The following is a 25,771-nucleotide window of genomic DNA, read 5'->3' on the forward strand; positions in this document are numbered from 1 at the left end:
AAATTTGGGTGTTTGGCAACTGACATGTATTTACAACAGCTGCAGCATTGCTAAGCAAGATGGTTATGTAATGGGTTATGTAATTGCCATTTGCAATTTTTCTGACAAGCAAAGTCAATTGAGGAGCCAGCTATGCTTAACAATTGCAACGATTCACTTGACAAGGGTGGCAAAAAGGTCATAAAATTGGGCCTGACTCGCGTAACAACCATCTTGCTTAGCAATGGAACGTCTGGTCCCAATTGTGGTTGTAAGTTGAGGACTATCTGTATTGTATTATAGCTTATTCAATTTATTTTATTGAACAAATTATTTCTTGAGTTCTATGTATTTGGCTTTATTGTGCCTCACAAGAGAAGTCAAAATTAGAAGCCAAGTTAAAAAAAAACAATATTCAAAGAGTAACAAGAAACTTTAAGGAAAACAAAGAGTAGAGAATTAATCATGAAGGAGAAAGCAGTATTAAAAATACGGTATAATATACAGTATAGTATACAGTATACAGTTTTAAATATAGAATTTATAAATATGGAATAAGGGCAATGCCTGGAACTAAAAACACATTATGATAGATCAGGGGTCAGCAACCTGAAACAGTGAAAGAGCCACTCGGAACCGGTTCCCTCACAAAAGGAAAAACTGGGAGCCGCAAAAAATGTGTGTGCATGCGCGTACATGCGCAGAACAGGGTTTGACTGAACACTGGAGCCAAGGCGAGATATGCACCTACCCTGCATATTTGAATTGATTGAACTTTTTTAGTCCCACTTTTTTGTTTTTTGGACTGCACATGGCAGAGGACTGGGAGCCGCAGGACACGGCTGAAAGAGCCGCATGCGGCTCCGGAGCCGCGGGTTGCAGACCTGTGTGATAGATGCTTCTTTGGTAAAATCTTATTGAGTGCCAATACTGAGAAGCATTTTCACTTCTAGCCTATCCCATTTTAAAAGACTTAACCTTCCAAGTTGTAAAACTCTGTACCCTCTCCTAATAGTCCCCAAAAGGTGGATCAAAGGCATTTAAGCTCATATTAGTTGAATTCACATATTGCCATAAGTCAGAATGTGGCTTACTTTGGTTTTGGATTAGTGTTTTCTTAAGTCAAGCACTGTAGTTTATAAATCATCATTCATGACTTAGTATGTTGTATTAACCTAGCTAAATGTTCATTAAGTTAATCAAACTACAGCTTATAGGGATTTGTGAAGCCAGCCATTATAACAATGGCTTAGTTTGCATGGCACTCATCACAGTTGCGTGGGGGACCCCCAGTTGAGGGGGTCCTCTCATGTCCCTCACAGGAGCTGGAGCAAAAGATGAGAGCTCCCACATGGGTCTCAAACATGGGCTTGCTAACCTCCAACTCAGCAATCTAACTACGCAAGCCATCGTGCTCCTTAGTGGCTTATTTTATAATGTGGTTTGTTTGGTTTTGGCTTGTTTCCTATGATGAGAGTTTTCATTATTTTTTCTGTTTCAAATAGTCAGAAACTCCACTTTCATTTTCGAATAACACAGATCTGAAGGAACAAAAAAAGAAAGGTTTAAAGATCTGAAGATTGCCCAGCCCTGTCTTGGAAGACAGAATGGTACATTCAGAACGGTTCGCTCTGTAAGTTAACCTTCTTTTCTCAGATGAGAAAAATGATCTGACCATTATCAAAGCTGAAATGTGCCTCACTATTGGACTGGAATAGCTATCCCATCACCCTTGACTCAGCACAAAAGAATGCCAGGAGAACATCTGCTTGTTCCCGTTATTAATCCCTATCCCGACTTTACTGCATCTGTTCTGAGTCAGTACTGAACAATTTGTTGGAACTTTGGAGAGATGCTGGTATCAAAAATAAGGACAGGGACAGATGACAAGCACTTAGGAAACAAAGTACTACTCTAGTTAAGCCCAAAATAGCTCACCTGACCTTTTTCTAAGATAATGCATGGTGGAATAATATGAGTTGAAGAAAGAAGATATTACGTTAAACTAATGCACTTATTTATTTGGTAATTTTAAAAAGTTACAGAACCAGCTACCTTACAGAGTGAACCTAGGTGGCTTAATACCAATGAAAGCAGGAATAAAACAATTATGACCTAAGGCTGTTTCATTCATGTTTGGAGGCAGAGTAAGGATAGGGCCAAGGGGAGACCAGGTTTGTAAGGGCCTGGAGGTCCTACGTTAAGCTGCAAATGAGGACAGAACATGACTGCTGGTCAGTTTATTTCTGAAGTGATAATAGAAAAAAAGGTCATATTTTGTCACAGAGAGTAAAATGAGTTGAACTAACTGCATGTAAAGCATAGACATCCAACCGTTTGGCTTGCCTGGACCACACTGAGCAAAGAGGAATTGTCTTCGGACGTATATAAAATATAAAGTAAAGGTTCCCCCGCACATGCGTGCTAGTCATTTCCGACTCTAGGGGCCAGTGCTCATCTCCGTTTCAAAGCCGAAGTCCGAGGACATCTCCGTGGTCATGACTGGACGCCAAAGGCACACGGAAGGCTGTTACCTTCCCACCATAGTGGTCCCTATTTTTCTACTTGCATTTTTACGTGCTTTCGAACTGCTAGGTGGGCAGAAGCTGGGACGAGTAACAGGCGCTCACTCTGTTACGCGGCACTCGGGATTCGACCCGCCAAACTGCCGACCTTCTGATCGACAGGCTCAGCGTCCTAGCCCACTGAGCCACCACGTCCCTTAAATAAAATATATAATGCAGTTAATCCATATAAATAACAAACTTCCTTTTTTGTATTTATTATTTTGTAGGGCTGCATTACTAGCTGTCTAGGGCCGCATGTGGCTGTGGGCTGCAGGTTGAATATGCCTGATCTAAAGGATACAATGAATGTAGACCCAATTGTGACAAAACTGATCATTTTTAGTTCATATGTATGGCAGTGTGTTATATAAAACTAGTCAATGCAATTAATTTACTATTCAGTGTATTGTACAAGTCCAGAAAACTTGGTTAATTCAATAAAATATCACTTAGTAAACATGGGTAGATGACTACTGTTATATTTATTATTACTAACAATATTAAATATGAATGCCTGAAAAGATGATCTATTGGAAGACATGCATAAAAATCTGGGTCATTAGTGTGAATACTGGGGAAGGTGGCTTGAATCTGTGGCAAGCCTTGAAAGGTCTTGCTGTTCTTTGATTTTAGGAAAGTCTCAAATGAGAAATATGTAGAGACTTTTAATATCAAGACTCGAACTAACATTTGCATAATACTTCAACACTCAGATTTTTTCAAGCTCATCACACACTGTTGTAAACTTTTATGATAACTTCACAGCGTTATCCCTGAAGTAAAGATGGGAAATGAAGACCTACTGCTTGAAAGGTATCAGCGAAACTTCATGCAGTAACAGAAATTATATTTTGGGCAACAATCACACTTAGGGATTACAAATATATTTAACTTGAAATAAATCTGAAATTAGTTGACTATATTTCCAAAGAAAAATAAGAAGGGTTGAAATGCCATGAATGCACGGGAAAAGTGCATTTTACCTATTCTCATGTTTTCATTTAAAATGTATCGCAATTATTGTGATTCAGCAGATTAAATGCAGGTTATTAAATCTGCAGTTTTGTGTCTTTTTTAAAAAAACCACTGCATAACTTTATATATATAGTATTAGTAGCCCTTGTAATCTCAGGCTTCACTGAGTTTATAAGCAGTGGCTTGCTAACCATGGTTTATTCAGTAACCCATAATTTGTAGGTTTCAACGACAGTCATAATTTATAGTAATAAACCAGTATGGTTTGCATTACATGGTTGAACACTCCTAGTATGCTGAGCCCAAACCAACCTAACCAAACTATGGCTTAAAATGGATTATGTAAACTTAGCCACAATGCAATTCATTTGATCTTGCCTTATTGTGTTGTATGAATCCAGCTACTCATGGTAATGGCTTAGTGTGCTGTCCAAACCAAGCAAAATGTGGTTTTCTTTTCCTAAAAAAACTCCACTGCTAAATAAACAATGCCTTATTGCGAGATGCCTTGTGCAAGTGTCAAAACAATTGAATTAAATAATTTTGAACAAAGAAATTGAGTGAAAATACAATGAGTATACAAAGGCCATAAGGAAACTAGGCTCATGGCATTTTTAATGTGATTTTGAAAATTGTGTGTGGTAAATTCTGAAATGTACTGTGGTATTTTAGAGTTTTGTTCCCAATACCATTTTTAATGAAAGAATTTATCTATTCTCCCCCCCCCCCCGCCTCAGCTTTAGAATTGCACCTACATTAAGGTGGGCTGCTTTTGAAGACTTAATAGGTTGAGCTTCGTTACTTGCTTTGACATTTACCTGCTTTGTCTGAGCCCCCTTCAACTTCCTCTCCCGGCCTTCAGTTTGTAAATTTATGGGAATTGCAGCTGGTCGCTTTGGCAAGTCACCCTCATTAAGAGCCCCCTTTGAGAACAAGGCCGCGTTTGAATATTTCCCTAATGAGGACAGGACGGGGTTAAAAAGTGACCATTTCATGGTTGACTTGAACCTGCCTCCCGTCGATGTTTCGTGGTGAAAACGCCTGACCCGGAGAAAAATGTACTTTTGCCAACGCGAAAGTCAGCCTGCCCTTTGCAAATAGTTCACACGTTGGGGAGGGCAAAGGGGGCCGAAGGAGGACGCGCCAGGGACCAGTTTACCTGAGGCAGGCAAGTGCTGGTTACGGAGGGAGCTCGGCTTGGGCACTCGCCTTCCCTCACGCTTGGGGCGGTTTCTCATGGCCGGGCGGGGCGGGGGCGAGACGGAAGCGTTACACAACGCCGTTGGGCTGGTGGCCTCGAAGCCGTCCGTCTACAAGGGCTTCGGGAGGGGGGCGGGAAAGCTCGGGTTTGTTTTGCCTGGGCGTTCCTCGGCTCAAAGTCCGCAGGTGTCAAGGCGGTGAAGGAAAACTTGGGATTGTTTTTTTTTTCCCTAAGCCCACAAGGCCTTAGGGAGAACGTAACGTAGGTGCAGTTGAAAATGAAAGGCCAGCGGGCACCCTGCTCAGGCTTTACTCCTGGACTTGGCGTTCCGTCCCGTTTTGCCTTTCTTGTGGCCACTTAAGCTCTTCGAAGCGCGGGAGGCTTTAACGCCTGACAAGTCTTGACGAAACAAAAGTTAAAAGCAAAGAGGTCGGAGCAATTTCGGCCCTTGGGCGTCCAAAACGAGAACTTTTTCCTAGTCTCGAATTCCACTTTTAGTTAACATTCATCAACGGTAGCGCACCCCCTCGCCAAGCACACACAACGGGCGCAAAACGGGAAAAGTAGAACGTTCTTCAAACTTGACTTTTGCCGCCTTAGGGCGAGTGTGAGAACGTCGTGAGCGAGCGAGCGCGTGTGTGTTTTTAATATGCCGCATTCTTGGAAAAACAAAAAAAAAAACCCGCGGGCGCGAACTTCTTCTTGGCACGAGCTGGTGGGTGAGATTGAAAGCAGACGAGCCTATTGCTCCAGCAGCGGGCTTTTTTTTTTTTGGTTTGGCTTTTGCTTCCCTCGGGCGGGGGGCCCGCCACCCATTTCCTTCCTCGCACCCTTGACGGAATAAGGGCTGCCCGAAACGGACCCCCACAAATCAGATACGGGCAGGACTGAAACGTCTCGGGCGGGGGATGGGAAGCCACGTGGAAAGGGGTTCCCCGCGAGCATGGCGCCTTTCCGCCGCGGGGTCTCGCAAAAGAGCAGGCTTGGCTTTCCCTTTTCAGCGCGGAGCGAGGAGGAAACCGGAGCGAGTTTTTTTTTTTTCAGTTCGGTGACCTCGCTCCGCGTGTAGGCGACGGGGTCGCGGGTTTCCAGACGCTGCCTGTGCGGCGAACGTAACGCGGTGGAAGAGCCGCCAAGGCACATTTCCTCCCTCCCCCTCCCCCACCCCCGTCTCCCGTTGTCTATTCGGTAGCGAAGAGGCAAAAGTTTCCCGCTTTGTAGCCCCCTCCCCGCGGTCGGCGAGAGTCAGGGTCTGCAGAGAGACCGGGCTGGGGTTTCTTTGTGACCCCCCCCAGCCCTCCTCCTCCTCCTCCTCCTCCTGTGAAGGAATTTTCCACCGGGCGGTGTTGCTGCGTTCTTCCCGCTCTTCCAGAACTTGGAACTACCAAAGCGCTTCCCGGTTCCCTCAAACTGGCCCGCTTTTCAGTCCCCTCTGGAAGGGGAAGAAGGAAAGCGAGTGTGTGTGTGTGTGTGTGTGTGTGTTTGTGTGCAAAAAGCAGGCGCGTTTGGAAAATGTGGTGGCCGAGCTCTTAGCATTGTACAGCGGTGATTAAAGAGGAAAGGCAAGGGAGAGGGGAAAGGAGGAGGGGGCTCGGAAGAGGGAAGGAATGCATTTGCAGCAGCAGCAGCAACGGGGGGGGGGAGAGGGAGGGATGTACGCGTCGATTGTGTAATTAAATAATAAACCGCAATCCTGAAGTGTTTTGGGGGGGGGAGGAAGAGAGAAAGCTACGAGGAAGGAAGGGCCAGAGAAAGGCGCGCTCGGTAAAATACCCTCCCCCTCTGCTGAACTTCCAGGTCTTGCAGAAACCAGTACACCGAAGAAAGGGGAAAAGAGTGTAAGGGTGGAGGAGGAGGAGGAGGGGAGGAAACCAGAGATTGATCGTTTTGAATTTTCAAGAGATCATTTTTATTACAGTGGGCGTTTGAAAAGCAGGCTCTGAACATTATCCACAGAGAAAGGGGGTGGAGAGAGAGAGAGAGAGAGAGAGAGAGAGAGAGAGGCACAGGCTGCCGCTGCGAAAGAAAGCCCAGCGTTTGCGCACTGTTTTTGCAGCCTTGGGGGGACGCGCGCGCAACACACACACACGCACACACACACACACACACTCCCGGGTTGGCGCTCTACTGCACAGGGCTGTTGCAAAGTTTCGCCTGCCAGGATACGCCAGGATTTTCCTGCTCCGCCGCTGCAACCTTGAACTTTGGCAACGTGGTTGATAGTACCGGGGTGTATCGCGCTAGCTGCTTTCCCAAAGCACTTGGAAATCCGGGAGAAAGGGGAAAAAAAAAGCAACGCGAAGAAGGAAAAATATATATATATATATCCCGAACAACCACCACCCCCCCTTAACTCCCTGCATTCCATTCGACCCCCACCCCCATTCCGCCGCCTCCTGTCCCAATTCACCAGCAGCCACTGCAAACGGCAGCAAAGAGCGAACCGCCGCCGAGAACAAGAGGGTTAAAATTGTAGATTGGATTTCACCCCGGGAAATCTAGCGCTCGGAGTGAACTTGAATCTTTGGCTATTTAAGGAGGACTAGGGCTGGCTGCGAAGTGGTGGCGATTCGAAGCAGAGCTTGCTCCTGATCCATCTTTTTTCCTTTTGGAAGCGTTGGAGGATTGTAAAATGAATAGATGAAGCCGTCGCGCTTTTGAGACTTTTTCCTCTCAGCAGAAGTGCTACCTTAGAGCGAAGTCATGATGTATTCTCCCATCTGTCTCACTCAGGTATAGCCGCCTTTTTTTTCTTTTCCTTTATTTCTTTTTAAGGTGGTGGTGGTGGGGAAAGTAAACTTGCATCGAGTTGCACCGAGTACTTATAGTTAGAACTGTTCAAAAGAATATTCATTCCGTCCTTGATTTTTATGCTGGGGGGGAAAAACTAAAAATGAATGTATCTGTGATATAAGCCTATTTCAAAGGAGTGTGTATGTGGGGGGGGGGGAACAGGGACGAAATAATATAAATATTTCGGAATGCCAATGATAAACGAGTATTAAATTACTCTTGCAGGAAAAAAAGTGATTAGAACTAGCAGCCACGTCGTGTGGATTTACACGAATTTGGAACAAAATAACGATGCGTTTTGCAGACTCTACTAAAGGGAAAGTGTTCCTTTATTTTTAATTAAGCAACGACTGGTAATATAATACCATCCCATGCTGAATTAATCATATATACTTAAGGCTGGTTTGAGAAAAGGTGACTTGGCTGAAGGTTTTCTTTCTTGATTATCCTATACATTTTTTCTTGATAAATTCCGGCACTTCAAACTTTTTGAAGTCAACACCCAAGGTCATAAGGAAAACTGAACCTTTCCTGCTGTATTAGGCCTGCAGACACTTGTGTCCTTTTAAAACTGAGTAATTTTTGTACACTGCACATACATGGCTTTACTTTGAAGAACGTGCAGACAAACCATACCTTATTTTAACAGGTAACAGTTTCCATTCCCATAAGGTAGAATTGCAACACATGATGTGATTGGAGTAAAGATTGGTGGCATAGAAGTTTCAAAAGGGAAAAAATGGAGCACAGAGTCCGATCCAATATAAATTATAGCACAAAAAATGCCTTTGAGATGTTCAGTGTCTAAAGAATGTGAAGTTTGTACCATTTTTTCATCCATTAAATATTCCAGGTAGCATGTAAAATAATCAGGTCTGATTGAAATCTTAGGGTATAATTTGGACACGTTAATATATACTGATATAGCTAATATTTGTGCAAAGTAGGTCTAAGTTATGTAATATTTTGTTTGGTATTATGATCAAAATAATAAAACTTCTTTGACATTTGGAAACCATTGTAATTCTATTGGACTGCAGCATTCACAAATTATGAATGAAGATTTAAACAATGATAAGGATTATTCAGTGATTGGATACAGTCCTGTAGCTTTTTGGCTGACACGTTTTTATTGTTTATATTTTGTTTGGCATCAAAGTGTGATTAACTTTGGAATCTTTTTAGCAAGTAAATGGGGACTTTACAGATGCAAAACAGGTGTAAAAAGTGTTCTGAGGTATTTGAGAAAAAAGTCAGCACTTACACATGTGCGCGCACATACACATTTTATGTGTCTTGATAAATTGGCACAGGCATGAACATTGTAAAATTCAACATACTGTTTTCTCTTTGTGTATAATATTTAATATTTAAGGGGGCTTCTATCAGCCACATAAAAATATTTGTTAGTTTCATAGGATTCCCTTGAAAAGCCATGGTTAATGGTCTAGGATTATATATTTGAATTTCTGTGGTGATAGTAGGTGTTGGTGAAAATGTAGCTTAAGTTTTTAATGTAATATGCTTTAATTGTAACATAAAGTATAATCCATTCTTGTTTCTGGCCTAATGCCTCAGTTCACAGAAGTGTTTTAGAATAAGATGGTTATGCCTGAACGTATTACAGGAAAGTATTAAAATTTTCCTTGGCTTATTAAGTAAGTTTTATCACTTGCTTATTTACCAAAAGCATAGTATTAAATGTCATCTTTTCCAAAACAAAATAAATTATTTAGGCATGGTTTGCATGCAATCTACAAGTCTGAAACAGTTTTACGGCAAACCTAGTATCGACAATTTAAGATAAGTATTTCAACAAAATGCCCAGTAGTTTTGAAATGAAATGTATGCTGTTTTTCCCAAATGATTTCTAAGCTGGTTTTGCATTTAATTTGTGAATTTATAATTCACAGACTTGAAGAATGAATAGATGTAAGAACAGTTGGGACAAAATCCAGACCCCCCTCAAGTTTTGAATACATACCCTTTGTCCCATGTTTGTACAGCAGGTTTATGGGGAATATAATATTGTACTATTTTATAATATATTTGTTGTTAGCAATCTTAGAAACGAGAGGAAAAGAAATATTTGATTGGCTAAAAACTATAAAATATACATTTGATAAATCTTTTTTTTTTAAAAAGAACCTATATAAAAATAGTAGTTGGATGTTTGTTGGGAGCGGTTACTTTATTGTGTGGTTCTGGTTACCTTGGAGTCAAATTCAGTTGCATTGAAATCTGTAAGAATAAATGAGTTGTCAATAGACATTTTATATCTTGCAAATCTAACCTGGTTAAATAAAACAGGATTTTCTGAACACATTCCTCCTTTTGTGTGATTAATATGAAGTTAGTTTTTAGATCCATGAATAGTTCCCTATGTTTGTTAGTACTCGCAGCTGAGGAGTCTTTTTTTTTTTAGAAGTAGTCCAGCAGTAAACACAGATTTAGGTATTTTATATCTAAGCTAGAGTTGCTAAACTGAACATTACACATAAGTATGTGTACCTTTGGCTATACCTTTGCAGTGTTAATTTTATTTTGTGGAATAATTTTATGAATTCATATAACACACTAATAGGATGGTAAGATAGAAATGGTAAATCATTTTTTTCCTCGGGAAAAAATGTTTTTTTACAGGAGAAGAGAAATAACATGAAGATATTAAATTGACCTTGATTGTAGATTCATCAGTATTGTGGTTTAAAATAACTAAGAAGTTTGATTTAACTGTTACAAAGCTTGCTCTTTGTTTTTATTGCAGTCTATGCAATTGCCATATACAACTTTTTTCTTACATTGTGCATCTTTCAAAATATCAGATTTCATAGTGAGTGCATTTTTGAAGAGAATCTATGTAATGTAAGTTTTACTTGAGAAACGGTTCTTAGTTGAACAATGTTTTGGATTGTTAACAATAATTGAGATATTAGTGACTAATTTTACTTAAATATTAAGTTTATTCCACTATCTGTTATTTAATGCAGGAGTTTTAAAAACAGGAATGTATTTTTTTTATCAGATAACTTGGAGTTTTATACTTCCATTTTTATAGCAGTAAATATATTCTGGAAACTTTAAATGTAAAATTGGAATTTGTAACCAGTGTGCATAAATTTTAAAAACATTAAGTAGCAATAGTAATCACAGAGACCATGCATTTATCCTGTTGCATTGAGGTGGGTCTGTACTTGCCTAAATGTGATTAAAATAAAGTAAAATTAAAATCCAAAACTTCATAGTTTTTTGTTAAAATGCCCAATACCATGATCTGAATTGTCAATATCGCAGGATCTTTAATTGCAATTTATGGGGGTATATATATTGTGAAATAATTTTTATACAATACTGGACATAGTTTCTAACCATTCCATTCCTAGGCTTTTTAATATTTTCTTATATAAGTTAGAAGTAATGAAGGAAGTTTGTCTTATTAAAATACATATGTTTTACTAAGAATTCTATAGAACTCAGTTTCTGAGAAAAAGAAACTCTAGTAATAAAAAAATTGCACCAGAGTGCACTGAGATAGGGAAGTCTTATCGAGGGCTGTGGTTGCTCTAAGCTGTGCTCTCTTCCCACACAAAGAGCAGATTGTGGTTTAACTCTTTAATGTAGTTTGTGCCCTTAAAGTAACAGAAAACTTAAAAGTCTCTGTATAGAATGGCTTATCACTTTAATAATTGCTCGACACCTTGCTTTAATTGTATTATAATTATTTTTATGCCTTGTATTTCTCTACTAGTTTGATTACTATCTGCCCTGAAAAGGAAAGAGGTATATATAAAACCAAAATTGAAATAACATTGCAGGTCTTAACAGTGCTTCTTGAGAAGTCTTACTGTAATGTGTTATTATAAAATCTTGCTGCTATTACCTATAAAAAGGCAGGATTAAGTTTAAAGAAGATTTCAGTAATTCAGTGTGAATGTTTGCATGAACTTTTGTTCAGTATTGTATGAACTATTTGATAAAACTCTACAGGAATTTTGAATTGAATAAATACATTTTATGTTGTCAATCTCAAATATGTATTTCAATAGGATTCTTAAAATTAATGACTTTTTTCCAATTAAGTATTTTAGTATTAATACATATACTACATTTTGTTTGAAAAGTACAATTTAATTATATCGGGACTAATTTTAGTGTCAATATTTTACAGTATTACGATTTAAATTCAGTTTGAATTAAATATGTCTAAAAAAATAATAGGTCAAACAAATGAATGAGTAACATTGCCCTTCTGTCACAGTTTTTTTTTCAAATCTTATGATAGGTGCCAGGACTATAGAGATAGTTTTCCTTTGAAGTAAATTATATACTGTATGTGACAAAGACGGAAATTGAGGCAAAACACCTTAGTAGTTCTTATTGATCAAAATAAAAGTAATTGCTAAAGTTTAGGTTAGTCAATTGAAAAAATAATAAAATATAGAAAATCTATATGACTAGTTAGGTGAAACAAAAGGAAAAGTTTTCATGTCCAATACTTTTGTGTGTATTTCAGAAAATAAGTTTACGCAATAATGCAGTATTAATGTCACTGCTACAGAGCGTTAGATCACAAGGAAGGCAAATTTTGTTTCAAATTATCCTTTTTTTCTTTCTGTACCTAAAAGTTGTGTTTTTTTTTGAGTGGGGTCAAATAATTATTACATACTTGAGAACCACCATCCTTGAGTTAATAGCTAATTAATTCAGTGAGATTTTGTACCCCAAGTGGAATGGAACAAATCAATTCCATGTAATTTTCAGTATTTTTTTAAAAAAGATTGGTAAAGTTAAGCAGGGAAACATGGCCAGCTGGTGAACGCTATAAGTACTCTAATTTTATTAGAATGGTATCTTTCCTTTGGCATTTCTTGGCTTATTTCTTGATTTCTGTGGTTATTCCTGCTAGAATAATAATGTGATAATTGGAATGTTGGGTGATTGATAAAGGATTGGGTTATATTTCATTGTTCATGGTGTTTGTGTGTGTCGTCAGTCTCTTGCTGATGACTACATAGTACAACATTGAACATGTATACCATAATGTTTCTGAATACGGAAGGTGAATGATTTGCAATATTAACTTCTACATTTATAATATTTTTACTCATTCGTCTTAAAATTTGTTGTGGCAATCTTTGTCGTGTTTGGTGAACTATTAAATCACAGTCAAAATATTCAAAATCCCAGAGCCATTTTGTTTTATTTTAAACTAATATAATTGTATGTCAGTTTGGAACCAAGCCCAAGTATTTGGTGTATTATATAAAATGTTATTGTGCTTCCATAAGTGAAATATAGACATGCATTTTTATAATATGTATGTATCTTTTCTAGGAATTGTAAGCGCTGCTAAAAATGGTTAGGAATGCCCATGGCATAAGTTTGCATTTCACTCATTTTTTTCCAAAAAATAATTGTTCGTGATTGTATAAGTAAAACTGGTCTCTCAAGTTTTGTTTTTTCTTTTTATTTCTTCCAACAGGATGAATTTCACCCATTCATTGAGGCACTTCTTCCACATGTTCGTGCAATTGCCTATACGTGGTTCAACCTTCAGGCTCGAAAACGCAAGTACTTTAAAAAACACGAAAAGCGAATGTCAAAAGATGAAGAAAGAGCAGTCAAGGATGAGTTACTTAGTGAAAAGCCAGAAATTAAACAGAAGTGGGCATCCAGGCTTCTAGCTAAATTGCGCAAAGATATCCGCCAAGAATATCGAGAGGATTTTGTGCTTACTGTTACTGGGAAGAAGCACCCATGCTGTGTATTATCCAATCCTGACCAGAAGGGCAAAATTAGGAGAATCGACTGCCTTAGGCAAGCAGACAAAGTCTGGCGCCTGGATCTAGTCATGGTGATCCTTTTTAAAGGTATCCCCCTGGAAAGTACCGATGGAGAACGGCTCATGAAATCCCCCCATTGCACAAATCCAGCACTTTGCGTTCAGCCACATCACATAACAGTATCAGTCAAGGAGCTTGATTTGTTTCTGGCATACTATGTGCAGGATCAAGGTAGGCCTTTTAAAATATTTATTTATTTAGATATTTATACACAACATGCACATGAATATGCTAAACCACCTTTTTGGGTTTTTTAAAAATTGTAAACATTTCATATATCTTTATAGATGTTGATAGGTGCTTGCTAATATATACATTAGATTCAGGAGTATCCAAGACACATATTAACATTTGTTATAACAGTTGAAAATACTAGGAATGATTTTGGTGCACATTATAGAATAGACTCATATTCATAGTACATACAGTCATAACAATTGTATTCAACTTTTTAAATTCATAGCCACTTCTTTTCCTTTGGTCCATCTTCATTATGAAAATAAAACTATTAAATATAAAAGAATGGAAAAAGAAATGGCATGTTATTTTATATATTTATATATGTTGTTATGCAGTAAATATAAATATGTGATATGGTTGCCTTATCAGTGTTCATAGTAAATAATAACTTCTGCACGCATTATAAAACATTGCTTCAATATGGTTATTTTAAATTATAATGTAGTGAAAAACTTCTGTAGTTAACGTTATGGTTGTATATTTGCTTAGATGATTTGCGTTCATTGATATTTGATCTAATGTAGAAATTGTTATGTGTTTCTTTATGTACATTTTTTACATTAAATCCCGTAACCATTATGGTAGATTGTTTCTAGTACCACATAATAAATATGTCTAAGTTATAACCATGGAGTATTTGCAGATGGCAGCTTTTTACATAAATTGGCCTGGTCCTGGAAACTGCCAAAAGAAAGATGGATGGGGAATGTTAATACAAATATAAAGCGTAAAATCATTTTTCATGTTTCTGGTGATGCTACCAAAAGACACTGCTTTTTCTTGGTATTCTTAGTGTTGATTTTGTATAATTCAGTCCAATATTATCATTGGTGACTTCTAACTTTATATACTGTATAGTAGCTTTACTGTGAAAAACAAACATTTATCATAAAAAAAGACAGTTCTCTTTTTCAACAATGACAGCAGTTATAAAATATAGACTGGATTCCAGTTTAGAGCAAGTGAATACTATTTATGTTCCTTTGGTTTCAGTGTGAGTCTAGCATGACTAACTTTCTAAGCTTTGCTGTGATATGCATTTGAAAATTCTTGTAATCTAAATCTGCAATCCTTGAATGGATTGAAGGAGACCTTCATTTAGGATTATATGAATTTAAACACCCTGCAAATTAATCTTGAAAGAAAAATAATTAATAATGAAAATTTTAGTCTGATTATATAAACTATATATTTTCTTTATCTCAAAGGATATTTAAAAATGTAACATTTAGTAACTGAAGCAAGTGTTAAATATTGTTAACATAGTTATGTCAAACTATATGTGAAATTATACATGGTGACTTTATGATGGAATATTTCACTTGGTTGCATTTTATCTCCATTAAAAAGTCACCTACATCTGAAAATAAAACGGATACAGCATTTTTATATCTGTGCATATGTATTTCTTCAGATGCTGTGTTTGCTTGCATTGAGAGAAGGATTCGTGTAAAACACTGGTGATATCAGATGATACCATGGATTGTGTATGAATTGTCAAAATAACTTCTGTTTTCTATTATGATTGGACTTTTCCAATATTTTTTCAATTAGCGACAATTGTGGATGAAAAGTTGGTATCTCTATATTAGGTCACCACCAGAAGGACACTATCACAAGTGATATATATATTCAACTAATAATCTGCTAAATGCTTCTTTGGAGTTAGGGCTTTTGTAGTAGAAATATACTTTCAGCCTTTTTTGTTTTGTATAGAAAAAGATTCTAGGTTTAAATTATTCTCATGGTAGCTTCCTCTAAAATCCTTTGGCAGGTAGGGAATGAATGAATGCTGGTTACATTTCCAAACTGTATACACATGAGGGTATATCAGACTAAAAATATTTTAAAGAGAATTGGTTTTCTACAGAAGTATATGAACATCTACTTGGTAATGTTTTATCAGCGGGTGGAATGATAAAAATTCATGGTCAGAGAGTTGAAAAAGGATAAAATTCTTGAATGAATGAAAGAATAAACTAGAGCTATATTGAAACATTGGCAAAAACATGAAGAATAGTTTGAGAGCCAAAAATGGTTGCCAGTGGCACCAAGGTTGGCATTGGACCTTCTTTGTTTAGACTAGAATGTCTGTGATTTGTTGGTTGGTATCCGCATTGCAGAGCAGAGTAATGCTACAATATATTGAGAATTTCTTGATATAGAAATATAAGTCATTTTTATGATTTGCTGGAGATTCAATTTTTCCAAATCTGCATTGAAGAAAGATAGACTAGTCTACCAAGTTATGATATTCACAGTGTATAAATCTTTTTCTTAAAAAAACTGCCGTCTCTCTTTTGCCATCTTTTTTTTTCAGAATTCCTACCTTAAAGTTTCAAAACACAAGAGAATTAAATTCTTATTTGACTGATGTTGATTCCTTTTGCTAGCTGGGGGCAGAAAATAGTCTTAAAATAATTTGTGGTCTACAGGTGTTCAGATGAAGCAAGAAGCCCATTTTAATAATATTTATTTAAATGTTAACATATTCTAGTTAAATTCATTTCAGAACTAAGAATTCGGATTACAGTATCTTAACTAAAAAAGGATATATTTATTAGTTTCTTTCATTTGGAACAGGCTGTGTTTTAATCTATAAAATCAGTTGGTAATATTTGATTCAATCAGTACAGCTCTTATGCTGTATTCCGTTTCTACAAGAACCGCCATTTTGTTTGTCAAGTGCCAGCAGAGTGGGGGAGGAAAAGCAGACAATGTGCTTGATGCCAATAATGGTTGCCAGTGGCACCGAGGTTGGCATCAAACCCTCTTTGTCTAGTTTCTGAATGCCTTTGATTCGTTGGTTGGCATCTGCATTGCAGTGGGCACATTGGAAAGTTTTTTGACAATCACTGAATGAAAGCTGTTGTATTTATTTGCTGCAGTAGAACTTCAGATAAAAGAAATCCGTCCTCTTAATAGATAACTTTTTTATTCTATAGCAGCACATTTTAAAAGTTCCTCTTTTTTATTGAAATGAACTATTTTTGGGTGTGTATTTCTTTTCTAAATAATTTAATCATCCTGTTTGCTGTTCTTCTGGAGTTATAAAGAAATACATGCTTTTATTTTAGGCTGCCTAAAGCATCTTGAGATATATTATGTGTCCTTAAAATAATTATGATAACACATAACACACAATGTTTCTGAGTCTTATTTATATGTCATGGAATTGTACCATGTTTCTTATTTCAATAAAGTTACATAACTAATTCTGCTTTAGCACTTTGATTAAAAATATTAGGAGTCTAATACTGCTTCCATTTGTCAATCAAATGGAGATATATTTTGTTTTCAGCAAAAAGATACAGTTTATCCCAGTTTGCTTAGTTTGCATGCGCTTGGATTTCCAGATTGTAAAATATCACTCATTTTTGTAAGTAGCTGCATGAGTTGGCATCCAAGGCCAGTGCAAAGGCTAAGCCATTGCTGCTGTTTCCTAGATAGTATTTATATTGTTTTCATGCTAACCTCCATTATTCTCTTAATTAATAGGCTAGCAGTTTTACCTAAAAAGCCACGTGAAGGAAATCTGGCCTACATGGGCGCTGAAATGTGTCATGTCTGTAGAAAAAAAGGGGGGGAACAGATCAGGTGACTGCTAATTTGATCTTAGAATAAGAGAAAAGAGAAAAGTTGATTATATGAATAAAATAAAAATGTATATACCGGTATATCTCATTGAAACACCCACATTTTTTTCCTTGGCATTATATTCAATTCACAGATCATCTGTGTTTGCAACTTACCTGAAGCTTATACCTAGAAGGTGAATTATCTTGGAGGAGTGGTAATAGTTTATATTATGCGTATCATCTTGGGAGAATCTTTTTAAGCATACACAATTTGCAGCTGTATTGTATTCATTGGGGACATTGATATTAGGTCTTGGATATTCTTCCCTCCCTCCTGGTATGTATTAATGCAGTAATAGATACTTTGGTACAGGTAACTTTTTTAAAAGAAGCTTTAAAAAGAGAAAAGTTGTTAAGTATTTTTTAAGTTATTTCAAAATATTTTATGTGTTATACATTTTGACTACATGTCGCTTGATGTTAATAAATGTAAATCAAATGAAAATTTTATCCATTAAAATAATGTTGAAAACAATCATCTGGATATGTCAATTTACCAGTCATAAAGGCTAAGTAAGATACAGGTTTATTGCTTTTAAAAGGGAAGTATTACAGTGTACCAGAACTTAAAACATAATCTGCTACTGCTTACTGAAACAGTTGCAATATTAACTATTTAAACTAACTTTTTAGTTTTAGAAAAAGTAAACTAAATTAACATTTTAGAAGTACTAGAATGAAGATTTTGAGAGGATATAATTTTCATATAGTGAAATGTCAGTTTAAAATTAGATATTTGAAATAAATCATGTAGTAATGTAAAAACAACAGTGATTTTATATATGTGTGTGTGTGTGTGTAGTGTGTGTTTGTATGTATGTATATATCTATATATGTGTGTGTGTGTGTAAAAAAACCCCCAGTGCTTTTTCTGTCATAGAACACCTTTTTCCAATGGATTTTCCAAGTTTTAAAAGTAACTTTAGAAAATTTGATGTTTGGTCCACGTAGACTTGAATCGCCCTGTTGGGCAGGTCGGTGACAAAAACATTAAAACGGTGCATGCGGGCTGCTTGTGTGTTGAGTCCGATGCATGCGTATTTCGCTCTGGTTGTGATGGCACTGCTTGGCTTGTGGCACTGCTCAGCTTGTGATTGGTCATGTGGTTGCGCGGTGAGTGCTTACTGCGGGCGGTGACCATTATGTTTCGTTACACAACTGACGTGTGAGGGTGTATGTACAGTGATTGACTACATGCGAAAGGTAAATAATTTCTTTATTTTAAGAAATTGGTGAATTGAAAATCTTTTTGTTTTAATTTTTAGTGTAAAAGTGACCCCAAATTTAAAAATGAAAACAATTACTAATTACTTCTCAACCACCAGTCCTGCTAAAAACTGAATATATAATTTTTTAAATAAAAGATTAACAAGATGTGAGTTCTGGCGCCTTTTTTTCTTACAAAAAAAGCACTCTATATCTATATCTAAACACTGTGTGTGTGTGTGTGTAATCACTATATCACTGTTATATATACAATATATAACATAAGATATGAAGTGCATTTCTTTTTCTAAGGACTTCAGAGGGTATGCATAATAGTCGTTTGTTCATGCAATATTTTATTTAAAAATTAGTGTAATTATGTCAGTGATGGCAACTTTCTGTAGAAGTCAGTAGTACTATATTATCCAGAAATATGAGCATAGCCATTATGGTTTATAAACCACATTATAACCTATTGTGTGAATTCAGCCATTTTGTTTATTGTACAAATAATGCAGTGCTTCCCAAACTTTTAATTGCATTACCCATGCAGGATACAATCTGGATCGTTACCAGATCAGAGCTTTCAAGTCTTCAAGCTTTTGGACTCGTGCTGGAGCCTATTCTTAGGGAACTTCTCTCTACCACACATTCTGGAAGAGAGAAGTTCCCTGAGAATGGGCATAAGTCCAAAAGTTCAGAAGACTAAACCTCTGGTCCCATGCCTGATCCAGATTGGATCCTGCAACATTATCCTGGGACACGTATATTTGCTTTCATTCATTCGTTACCCATAACTGCTTGTCAGTGTTAAATATTCTAAAGTCAAGTTTAAATGTCCCTAGTGTGATTGGGTAATGGGTTTGTGTATCGTTACTCACAGGAAAAGTACTTTTACCCAACTTTGGGTAATTTACCCAAGGTTGGGAAATACTGGTTTAATGTGATGTGTACACCCAGCCATTTAAGATGTTTGCACAAAAATGGCTGCTGCCAAACTTGAATGTATCTGGTGACTCATTGTTTCTCTTACATGTAAAAATGTTATGTTTGTAATGGTGTCACTCTTCAGTATTCTATTAAAATATTCATTACAGTATTGCATATTCCAGCATGGTTCACTTTTTATTAGGATTTGGTATAAAATTTGGTGTTGAGCAAATGAGTGTTTTTGTGTGGTCTTGGAATTTTCTTAGCATTTTCCAAAAATCACAAGAGCAGAGACATTGGTGCAATAATTTATATATTTTTATATACATACAAACATACATACTTATACTATTTTAATATTTTTTAAAATAGTAGTGTTTAAATTATATAATATGTTAGGTATAAAGCATATCCATAATATTAAAGGTATTAATATGTTAAGGGTAATATTGTTTGAAAGTGAGCTGAATATTTAACATACCATTTCTTGAAAATCTAATAGCATTCCTAATATCTTGCATGCCAAAGTAAGCATGATTTTTGCCTAGTCATTTTAATGATTGCCATAACTAATTCATGTTATGGACTGGATTTTTTTTAAATCCAATCTTTGGAAAAGAAGCACTTAATTTTACTTAGACATGTAGGAGCTGAATTAATCAATTGGATCAGAGAAGAGTAAATGGATAAGCAACATAGTTTCTCAGCTATCAGTATTACAATTTCTTGTTTTATTTAGCGCTATTTCTGAGGGTCTCTGGATTGTTTGGAATTATAAGGGGGGGGGACCCAGCAGCAAGGCAGATTAGTTGAAAGAATGTTGCAGAACTAGCTTCAGTGAGAAGTAATGCCTTTCTGATCCTATAAACAGACCTCAAGAAACAACTCTTATTACCTCTTAGTTTGCATTTGGGTAGGAAGACAAGCGTTTAATGTTTTGAATCAGTTAATTTAGTAAAAAAATGAGTTTTCTAATATTCTGAGGTAAAATTAGAAATGGGTAATAAAATCTTTAAAGGAAAATTCCTTAGAATAATTTCTGCTATGTAGTGTTGAACAAATTCCACTATGTAGAAATAAAAGCTAATACATAATTGCTATTTAGGTTAAAGATTTTATTGGTAATTTCTTAAGTTAAAAGTTCAATTTCTGACAATATCTTCTGGAAAGGATGTGTCTTTATAATATATCTTTATGACATGATTGTACTGTAATATACCTTACGATTGTACAGAATTTTGAAAGAACAGCACTTCTTGAGATACTATAGTCATTTTATTTTTGTGAGAAGAATCCAGATGGATGTTTGTATTTATAAGCAGAACTATTTTCTCTTTTGATCTGTGTCCCTCAATCTGCTGTAACAAGTAGTGGGCCACTCTAGTGTTAGTTTAAGAGGACTCTGGAAGAAGGGAGAAAACTGTTTACAAGCAGAAGCCTATTCATGCAACTTTAAATGTCAATAATAGATGGAGAACATTCTTAAATTAGCCTAATTTTATAAAACCTGAATACATTAAGCTTCATTTAGATGGTTGATATAATCATGCTTGGTAAATTTCACAAGTTTTTGCAAAGGATGACATAAAATCCAATTACTGAATGTATTTAGTGTGTATTCAAGGTAATTTGGTCTTGTGGATATAAGCTAAATGCATATTTGTAATTAAAGAATGGTTTTAAAGATGCAAATAACAGTAGTTGCTGGAACTAATAATTAAGGGATTAGAAAAGAAATGTAGCAGTTATTATTTTTGCTCTGATCCTGAGGAAAATCCATCTTCTAAAACTGCTACTTACTTTTATGAGATAGTTCACATATTAGCGTCATGAAGATTTCTTTTCACTTGAAGTAGTAGATTCAGAGTATGGTTTTTCTCCCTGAAATAGGGGAGAAAGGGATTAAATTATTTTTTGTCATCTCTGTTCTGATTAATTACCACATACTCACTTCTGGCTATGCATTTTAAGCTTGCATATCAGATACAGCTTGACACCGAGTTTTGAATTTTCAGTGATTAAATAATGCTTGTGACCTATATGGCCCTTCAGATGTTGCTGGACCATAGCATATTGGCCATGTTGGTTGGGAATCTTGAGAGTGGGTTTATTGTAGAATCTGGAGGTCCATGTGTTGCCATTTCCCACATAATGTGGTAGTCTGCATAATAATTCATGAAATAGGGTAGATCATAGCTATTTTACAAGGAAAAGATTGCTTATTCTATTAAATAATTAATCATTGTCACATTTTCTTATATAATAATATGAAAAATTAAAAATATTGGCTTTGTCTTCCAGGGATGAAGATGCACACATTGCATGCTGGTAAACAGGAAGGCAGGGAGTCATTGCCAATTTTCATTTGCTTGCATATGTATAATTCATATTTGTAAAAATGTGTATTTAAGACATACAATATAAATTAGTTTCAAATCATTGTGAAGAAAGTTCTTGATATTTTAAGGATGTTCCATCTCTTCCTTAGACCTTCTAAAGACATTTGTTAAGGATTCATAGGGCTCACATTCTACTGGTTTTTACCTCATAAAGTGCTAAATAAAATGGGCTGAATGACTTGGGTTGTTTTACATCAGGGTGTCAAACTGCCGGCCTACGGGCTGGACGTGTCACAAGGAAACCGCGCCCACCCCATTGCCGGCAATGGGGAAAAAGCTCCGATACGTCATGCGATGTCACAAGTTTGACATGTCTGCTTTACATGATATCATGAATTCTTGTGCTTCGCAGTTCTTAATATTTAGTGGCTATTATTTTAGGGATATCTATTTTATATTTCTTACTCAATCTAAGGAGTAACTTGTGGAAGCGTTCCACCATTTAAAATAGTTATCTGCTATTTCTAATAGGGGTCTAAATTCAAGCCATGATGCTTTGAGAAAGAATAATGTAGATAGATTCATTTTGAATATGATGAAGATTGAGCATGAAGAGATTTCTGCTCTAAAAGTAGAAATTATACAATCATATGCATCTCTGTATGTGTGAAGATCAGTTTCCAGAAACTGTACTGTTTGGGAATTCTGGGAGTTGAAGTTTATATGTTTAGAGGTCACCAAAGTTGAAGAAGACTGCTATAAGCACTTAGGAGAAAGTTGCTAAGGCAGTAACAATAGTGTTACATTAAAGTGTATCTCACATAATGAGATTTACATCAGAATAAATTTCTAGAATTGTGCTGAAAATTTAGCATTTTTAAAAAAATAATATTTTTTGTTTCATATATGGATATATTTTTGTTAACGTGTTCTGAGATGAAAAGATGTGAAAACTACTCTTGGTAAAGGCAGCTTGCATTTTATTCTGCTGATGTCTGAGGTTTCTAGATGGATTACCTTAAATTTGTTATGCCACGTTAAAAGCCTTGTTTTATGAGGCCAGCCTCAGCTCCTGGCCTCAGTGTCAGGAACCCTGCTATGTGATGCAACATGTCTTGTTAGGTTTAATTGACCAAAGCTGATTTGTTAAAACAATTCATTTGAACAAGTAACTTATGCCCAGGCCAAGTTGCTACCTGAATCTTTTGACCTTGACTTGTTGGGGTCATGAAAAGGCTATGAACTCCTTGACCTTTTTGTTATATAGAAGTGTCACTGTTTCTTCTGGTTCTTTTATGGAAATAGCTGACAAGCAGGCTTCAGTTTTGACTTTACACCCCAGTGGGCTTCTAGGCAGCCTCTGGAATTACTATGTCTTTTATTTAATGTGGTCTGGCTGCAGTCTTGGTTTGCTTTTGTCTGCTGACAATGATGGGGACAAATTGGCAGCCCTTGTTTATGTAGAAAGGATAAGGAAAGGATTTCTTGTTTCTAGAAGGCTAATTTTAGCTCTGTGCTTCCCTAAGGCTGTGCCACATAAAAAATGTACATTTTAAAAAAGAAGCACACAGTCATTTTGAATTTTTTTCCTGAACTTTTATGACAACCACACTAAAACTTTTAGCAGTTCTGGATAAATCTCTTGGTATAGACTTCAAAACCTATTTTTTAACTGTGCTTGGCTTCTTTATATTTAGTATTTATATTATTCCTGTGTTAGGAAGTACTGGGGTAATATATTTGTACACAACTTCTAAACAATATACAGATACTACTATGGATATTCAGGTATTTTGTGTTTTCAGTATTGTAATTATACAAGTTCAAACAAAATTAGTGGGCTGCTTATGAATAATAGGTCAATTTGAATAAATAAGTTGGATAGCCTCATAATTTCAATATTCTAATGCTGGACTACACATCAGTTTCTATTATTGATATGTTGAAGTTCTCAAATAAAGATTCCATAGGTGATATAGCCTCTTCCTCATTTTAAAAGCCCTTGCTAGCCTACCTGCCACACAAATTCTTAAGGCTTTTTTTGTGGTAGAGGCATGGTATTTAGATCAGATTTTTTAATCAAGTTCCAGAGAGTTCAATGAAAGCATTCTGCATAAAATAGAGGATCCATGTGGTAGATGTAGACTTAAGAAAAGTATATGTTACATGTCTTATGCAAAGCATGTTAGTGTCAGTAAAAAAGGAAGCATCTCTTCTTGAAGGATTAAAACAGCTGCATCTTTTAGAAGATTGGTAGCTAGTTTAAAGACTATCCTCAGTTGTCTATGTGCGAACTTGTTTGCACTTCTGCTGGGATCTTCAGCAGAGAAGCTGCGCCAAAACGGTTTTGAAGCAGTTTTGCAAGCTTTGTAAAAGATGCAGTTGATTTTGTGTTAGAAAGACATACCCAATGTGCTAATATGCTTTGCAACCCCCCACCCTTTTGAATGCTTTACAGAGTTTCACTGCAAGGTCCAGGTGTGGAGTCAGTCCATTTGCATAGATTAGAAACAGTAAATTAGAACAGGCCAATTTTAGTCCATCTCATCCCCTAGTAAGCTAGGTGTACTTAAGAAAATGGAACTTTATGTGAGTGTCGTTTCTCACATGGGCAAAGAAAACCAATATGACAACAGATTTGCCTGTGACTAAAACAAGAGACAGATGGCAAATAGGCCTTCTGCTTCAAAGGGGTGTGTGTGTAACTGTTGCATAAGATGGACAAGAGAAAATGACACAATAAGGTTTGATTTTTGCTTCTGTAAATAAGGCCTGCTTTTGAAATATAGCAGTTACAAAAATATTTCATGATAGTTTCTTACAATTTTAAAAAAAATCTTAGGATTTAAAAAATAATAATTCTTGTTCAGGTTATTTGGAGAGAAACTTGTCAGTCTGCTTCATGGATTAAAGCCATAACCATTCATAGCTTGTTTGCATTAAGAAGTGAGGAAAGTGCATCTTTGGAAGTGGTTAGGGGAACCTTTATAGGTCAGATGTTAAAATCTCGTAAGGCATAAATTCCTAACCTTTGGAACAGATAATGATGTTGATGGAAGGATCCATTGATGGATTTATGATCAATTTGTTTTTGATCGCTAACGACAACATAAGATGACTGATCTCTGACAATCTATCCGTAACATGTTCTTTCAAATCTCCCAAAGTTTCACTCATCACCACTGCAACTAATTAATCTACATTGATGCTGGTCATCCTCTTCTCTTTTCTTCCATTTTTCCAGAGAACTGGGTCTTGGCATAAGGTGTCCAGAGTAGGATAATTTGAGTTTGGTCATTTCTGCTTCGAGTGAGAACTCTGGTTGATGTGTTCAATGATCCATTGGTTTGTTTCTTTGGCTATCCATAGTATTTTCAGAAGTCTTCTTCAAGTTCAAAGGGGTCATGTCCTTCTTTAAAGTCCAACTTTTACTTTGATTGTCACAGGGAATACTATGGCTTGCATCATGGCATTTGAATATCTTTTATAGCTTCCTTTAATATGTGTTCAGCATGTAGTTGAATAAATAAAGGGACAAAATAGATCTGTGTGTATATTTTAATATACAGATAGTCCTTGAGTAACGATGGCATTTGGGAGCTGAATTTCCATCACTAAGCAATGCAATCATAAAGCATCGCTTATCAATGGGAATACTGGTACTTAATGTAGCTCTTACTGACTGAATCCCACTGCTTGTTAGCTAAGGACCAATTCCAATTCAAGCCATTCTCAGCATGGTCCCTCCCAGTCCCAAGACTTGGCTCTTTCAAGAAAGGGATTACCTCCCTTCAATTCTCCCCAACTGCCTATCCTCGCCCTTTTGGCTGCCATACACCTTGCCTTGCAGGGTGGCAAACATTCATAAAATTACATGACTCTGGGGTTGCTTGGTATCCTGCAGCTCAGGGGCTTCTTGGCACACCCCAACTCTGCAAGGAGCCCCTCAGGTTCATATGAAGCTGCAGCCACCAACCCTGCAGGACGAGGCCTTAGCCTACTCCAGCAAGATAGTCCAGCAGCAGCTGCCCTTACCACCCTACAAGACCCCTGTTTCTCT

The 25,771-nt window shown here is 36.6% G+C and overlaps 1 protein-coding gene across 7 annotated transcripts in view; it reads left to right on the forward strand.

The window, feature by feature from the left end:
• The first annotated feature begins 6,618 nt into the window (after positions 1 to 6,618).
• The window catches only part of NFIB (nuclear factor I B), a 205,850-nt gene continuing 186,697 nt past the window's right edge, over positions 6,619 to 25,771 (forward strand). For 2 of the 7 annotated variants that reach the window (XR_014491057.1, XM_083351460.1), the window contains exons 1-2: positions 6,654 to 7,455; positions 12,998 to 13,529. Coding sequence is in view for 6 of the 7 variants with exons in the window: in XM_083351460.1 (XP_083207586.1) it covers positions 7,426 to 7,455; positions 12,998 to 13,529 (562 nt within the window). In the remaining variant the exon portion in view is untranslated. Of the gene's footprint in view, positions 7,456 to 12,997; positions 13,530 to 25,771 lie in introns of all 7 variants that reach the window. The other 5 variants (XM_083351458.1, XM_083351459.1, XM_083351462.1 and 2 more) reach the window with 4 other exon arrangements.

The sequence above is a fragment of the Vipera ursinii genome (assembly GCF_947247035.1).
Source record: "Vipera ursinii genome assembly, chromosome: 2".
NCBI lineage: Eukaryota > Metazoa > Chordata > Lepidosauria > Squamata > Viperidae > Vipera > Vipera ursinii.